Source organism: Octodon degus, unplaced genomic scaffold (genome assembly GCF_000260255.1).
Source record: "Octodon degus isolate 3935 unplaced genomic scaffold, OctDeg1.0 scaffold00130, whole genome shotgun sequence".
In the NCBI taxonomy this organism is placed as follows: Eukaryota; Metazoa; Chordata; class Mammalia; order Rodentia; family Octodontidae; genus Octodon; species Octodon degus.
The window spans coordinates 2436308-2441815 of NW_004524706.1; the positions used below are offsets into that span (position 1 = coordinate 2436308).

General features: G+C 53.8%; 1 protein-coding gene across 3 annotated transcripts; it reads left to right on the forward strand.

The window, feature by feature from the left end:
* The first annotated feature begins 2716 nt into the window (after positions 1–2716).
* Gja4 (gap junction protein alpha 4) lies at positions 2717–5265 on the forward strand. 3 transcript variants are annotated; one of them, XM_023701132.1, is made up of 2 exons: positions 2717–2790; positions 3779–5265. In XM_023701132.1, exon 2 carries the CDS (start codon positions 3823–3825, stop codon positions 4822–4824), a length of 1002 nt encoding a protein of 333 aa, XP_023556900.1. In that variant the 5' UTR covers positions 2717–2790; positions 3779–3822; the 3' UTR covers positions 4825–5265. The 3 variants fall into 3 exon arrangements, with proteins under 3 accessions (XP_023556900.1, XP_023556899.1, XP_004641059.1); XM_023701131.1 differs by having other exon boundaries at positions 2735–2790; positions 3177–5265; XM_004641002.2 differs by lacking the exon at positions 2717–2790 and adding an exon at positions 2803–3280.
* The last annotated feature ends 243 nt before the right edge of the window (positions 5266–5508 follow it).

Here is a 5508-nt window from a genome sequence, read left to right on the forward strand (position 1 = left end):
CGAACTCATCCCAGGTACCTTTCAGGTTGGCAGTTTCATTTCCCTATATCACAAGGACTGAATCCTCTTATGCATAAACAGGGCTAATAATTAGTTGGGCATGGTGGTGCAGGTCTGTAATCCCAGCACTCAGGAGGCTGAGGCAGGAGAATCACTGACTGTTCAAGACCAGCCTGGGCTGCAAAGTGAGCTCAAGGCCAGCCTGAACTGCATAGCAAGACCCTGTGTCAAGACAAAAACTAAAACAAGGCCAATAGCCCCAGGTCTCAGCTCCCATCTGCCACCTCCTTACTTTCAGTACCTTCCCCAGCTTCCTACCACCACCCTGTCCTGAGCTGCTTCATTTTCATCTCAGACTGATAAAGGGTAAAGAAACTCCCAACTTGAAAGATACTGGGACAAGTTTGTGGTTTTTTTAAATTGAAGAATGAACAATGGAGGTTAACAGCAGAATATATCTATTGAAAGAAAGCTTCTGTCCAAGAGAGGAACAGAAGGGGACCCAAGTGGGTTACCAAGGACCTTCCCTTTTCTAGGGATTTTTATAGAGAAAAATCCACTACACAAGGCAGGTCCAAGATGAGAAACATGGAAACTCACTAGGTGGGCATGGGGTGGGACAAAACTATGGTCAGCCATTAAGATTACAAATATAACTGCTCAGGTGAAAGTGATTAAATTGAGATTAAGTGGGGAATTGAGTCATGCAATAAATGGACATAAATATAAAACAGGGACTTTTCCTGTAGGGGGTTGGGATTGAACGCTGGGTCTTCTTGCTGGGCAGGGGTTTATGCAAATGAGCTATCTCCCTAGCCTCCCTCACTTTTTTTTTTTTAATTTTATTTATTTGTGTGCGTTTGTGTGTGTGTGTGTGTGTGTGTGGCCAGCTCAGCCCACCAGGGGGCGGGGCTGGCTGGCATGTGGTGCTGGGGGATTGAATCGCGGTCCCTCTGCTTTGCTAAACTTGTTCTAACTAGGTGCTTTAGACCACTGAGCCATTCACCAGCCCCTCCCTCACTTTTTTATGTTAAGATTTATTTATGTATTTGGTATAGGGTCTCGCTATACAACTCAGACTGGTGATCCTCCTATCTCAGCCTCCCCAGTGCTAGGATTACAGGCATGGGCCACCACACCTGGTTCTGGTGGCTGGCACAGGATAGGGCCGCAGAGCATGCAGTACTGGGGATTGAACTGGGTCCTTGCACTTACCAGGCAGGTGCTTAGACCACCAAGCTATCTCCCCAGCCTCCTTGCTTTTCTAAAGTGATTGATACCTATTTAAAATATAAATCCCTAATGTCTATCCCTAGGGAGGTATGTGGGTGCATTTGTTTAATCTTTTGTCTCCAGGTCTGGTCCACAGCAGGAGTGCCTGTCTTTCCCACAGTTGTAAGATATTTCGTCTTCCATAGTGGCTCTTCCGGGACCTAGCCCTGCCTGGCTGCCTATAATATTTTTATCTAACTCAGCTGCCTACAAGACCAACTGGAGACCCTTTTCTTCACACACATCACGTTGGTGCCTTTGGCTCTGCACCTGAAACCTTTATATACTAATATCGCACTCTGTTTGACTGGCTCTCTGATCAATCCTACAACGCAGCTACCACAGCATTCATTCTGTAGAGGAACTCAGGCCACTACGTTTGAGAATTTTGCCAAAGGACACAGGCTTGAACAGGGCCTCGCCTTCCTTCCGGGCTCAGATACCATTCAAGCCTCAGTACTCCTGGGCACCATCTCAAGCCCCCCGGGGCCTTGGAGTGTGCTGCCCTGCCAGGGTCTCCTCCCTAAAAAAAAGTTCCCCATCAAGCCCCGTGACTCACCTCATGCTGGGGGGCGGGGGGAGGGGGAGACTCAAAAGTAGCATTTTACTATCACCCAACGGCTAATCCGTTTAAGTGAGAGCTGGAGCCGGAAGACCCAAGTCCGGGCGGTATCCCTAGCTACTCACTGGCCCTCATTAAACCCATTAACAAGCATCTACGCAAATGAATGCCTGTCCTCTGCTTAGTTCTTTGAATTCGTGGGGTGTGCCCTCCCATTTAGAGGCTCAAGAATGGTACCCAAGCCAAAGGTCAGGAGGTCCCCCCTTCCTGGCCTCAAGAAGTCCAGGAAATTGTTTAGTAACCTCTGACTAGAATTCCGGAAGGAATTCTTCACGGGCCAGGTGAAGATCCCAGCTCCACTCCCACGCTTGCAACTGAAAGGGCATAATGCTCTCGCCCACATGGGTCCCGCGTCCTAACAACGCCGGTCGCCCGTCCAGGCACTACCTCCCCATCCACCCACCCCTCACAGCCCCTCAGGTCAGAAGCTGAAGTCGGGAGACTTAAAAGTGTAATCTTAAACTGTCCTACCAATCTGATTTGAAACTGTCTCATTGCTATTTGTTTATCAATAAAATTATGAGAGTAAAATTTAAAAAAAAGTTTGCATTAAAAAAAGTGTAATCTTTTCAAATCCAGCCACCCTGAAAGATCCTGGCCTGGGAGAGTTGACCGTCTGGAATAAGGATGGAGAGAGGGCAAAGGGAAGGGGCGTCTCAGGCCGGCGCACCCCACTTCCCAGTATGACCTCCCGGGGTGAGTTCAGGGAATCTGCACCTCCCGACCCCGCCTCTCTCCAGCGCCCGCCTCCTCCCCGCGGCGCTTCCTGCCCCCACCCCGCCCCTCGGCGTTATTTAAGGCGCCCCCCTGCCGCCTGGCGAAGTCCGGTAGGGCTACGGCGGGCGCCGCTCTGCCGACGTCCTCACCTCTCTCTGGACTGACCAGGCAGGAAATCGGTAAGTCGGGTAGTTGGGGTAGTTGCTACGGGGCGCACGCGGGTAAAAGAACCACACCAGCAGGCAGTGTAGTTACCTTTCCGTCGGTGTTTACTGCAGGGGCGGCAAAGGGCCCCGAGAGTGTTCCCACTCCAAGTTCCCAGGGCGCCAGAGAGCCAGTTAGTCGAACCCCGGTCTGGGTTCCAGGGCCTGGCTCAGATAGCTTTGCTTTTAGAAAGAAGCATCTTCCCAGTCCTCTCTCCCCACCTTCCTTTCCCCCTAAAAGTCCTGGGAACTTTGTAGCCTGTGCCTCCACCCTTCAATGACAATAGCTTTCAAGAGTAGTATTTGGTAGCAACTGGTGGGGGTGGGGAGGGCAGCACCAAGCGACCCTTCCTAGGCTGCAGGTGGCCATCACTGCGGACAGGTGCGGCTCATGGGGATGCTGCTTTCACCTGGGCAAATACGGAACTCCCCTCCAGCCCCTACCACCGCAGTCACAAGCCGAAAGGTTAGATTGAGGCCCGCTGGGTGAGATAGGGTGGAAGCAGGGGCCCGAGGCTTTGTGCCCCATGAGAACCCATAGATAACACCTCCCCTATGCCCTTATCTGGGAGTAGCCAGCCTTCGGCAGAAGGAAGGCCATGCATAGTTGTGGGGCTGGATTTGTTTCTCCAGTTGTTCCCATAGGCAAAGGATCCCCCAGGCAATCCAGAGCTCCTTGGGCTGCAGTCCCCCTGGGGCTCTGGAGGGGGGCAAGCAGGCACAAGCTTATGATTAGACAGGGACCTTAGCTGCCCTGTAGCCTTCCACTGAGGGAAGTAAAATGGGGGGGGGCACAGTTTGGCCACAGCCAAAGCTCAGCTTTGGTCCCAACTCCCTGCTGAGCGTGGGTCTCCAGGGGCAGGGCAGATACCCCAGCACCTTGCCCCCAACATCCCCAGCTCACAGATTTGATGCTAGGACAAAGTGAGAAGTGCCCTGCAGACACAGCTCTGTCTCCTTGCAGACTGAGGCCAAGGCCAAGGGCCGAGGCCGAAGCCAAAGAAAGCCATGGGTGACTGGGGCTTCCTTGAAAAGCTGCTGGACCAGGTCCAGGAGCACTCCACTGTGGTGGGCAAGATCTGGCTGACTGTGCTCTTTATCTTCCGCATCCTCATCCTGGGCCTGGCGGGCGAGTCGGTGTGGGGCGACGAGCAGTCGGATTTTGTATGTAACACGGCCCAGCCTGGCTGCACCAACGTCTGCTATGATCAGGCCTTCCCCATCTCTCACATCCGGTACTGGGTGCTACAGTTCCTCTTTGTCAGCACGCCCACCCTGATCTACCTGGGCCACGTCATCTACCTGTCGAGACGAGAGGAGCGGCTGCGGCAGAAGGAGGGAGAGCTTCGGGCCCTGCCGGCCAAGGACCCACAGGTGGAGCGGGCTCTGGCAGTCATAGAGCGTCAGATGGCCAAGATCTCTGTGGCAGAGGACGGTCGCCTGCGGATTCGTGGGGCATTGATGGGCACCTATATGACCAGTGTGCTGTTTAAGAGCTTGTTAGAGGCTGGCTTCCTGTACGGCCAGTGGCGTCTCTATGGCTGGACCATGGAGCCAGTGTATGTGTGCCAGCGTGCACCCTGCCCCCACCTCGTGGACTGCTTTGTGTCTCGGCCCACAGAGAAGACCATCTTCATCATTTTCATGCTGGTGGTTGGCCTCATCTCCCTGGTCCTCAACCTGCTGGAGCTGGCGCACCTGGCATGCTGCTGCCTCAGTCGGGGGCTGAAGGCACAGCAGGGCCAGGATGTGCCTCCAGCCCAGCCCACATCCTCAGACTCTTACCCTGACCAGGTCTTCTTCTACCTCCCTATGGGCGAGGGGCCCTCGTCCCCCCCGTGCCCCAACTACAGTGGGCTCTCATCCAGTGAGCAGAACTGGGCCAACTTGACCACAGAGGAGAGGCTGGCTTCTTCTGGGGGCCCCCTCTTCCTGGACCCGCCCCCACAGAGTAGCCAGAAATATTCCAGTCGCCCCAGTAGCTCTGCTTCTAAGAAGCAGTATGTATAAGGGGCCTTGGGCTTACGTCACTCAGCAGAGGTATCCTGAGCAGTTGTCTGGCTGCCCCCTCCTGGAAGGTTCTGCAGACCTAACTGGACTAAGAAGTAGCAGTTGCTGGCCAGAGTGCCTCTGGGTATTAGCTCTGGAACACTAGGGGCCTTCCTGGGACCGTGGGGCACTACGGGATCCTCTCCAGGTAGGGTCTCTTGACCAAGAGATTAAGGGATTATTTCCACCTAATCCAGAGGGATTTTGCCTCTGCCGTTATGGAACATTCGCCTCTGCCCGGGTTGTGCACACATCCTCTTCTCGTGGGAAAAGACTGCAGGATCAGCCTTGGTCACAGAGACAGAGCCGTGCCAGACCCAGCCCGGGCTAGAGCACTCGTTCTCATCACTCCTTCCTAGTTCTATTGTTCGTGCTAGTGAAATAAACAGGACTTGATCACAAGTGAGGTGCTTATTGATGCTGCTATGGTGTGCCTCAGGATGGTGTTGGGGAGTGTTATATTGTTCAGGCTTCCCTTTGTTTAGTCCTGTGTAGCCCGCGACTGGTCCCTGCTGCCCCAGCTCCAGCCGGAACCCTAAACCCTCACGCTCCATCCTGCTGCCTCAGGGCTCTGAGCCCTGTTTCCTTTTGAAATACCTGCACCTTTCCTTTCCACATAGGCCCCTGCTAATCAATTTGTTCAGT

What these genes read in the sequence shown, in the direction of transcription:
- Gja4 (XM_023701132.1), top strand. Translation starts at nt 3,823, where the DNA reads ATGGGTGACTGGGGCTTCCTTGAAAAGCTGCTGGACCAGGTCCAGGAG.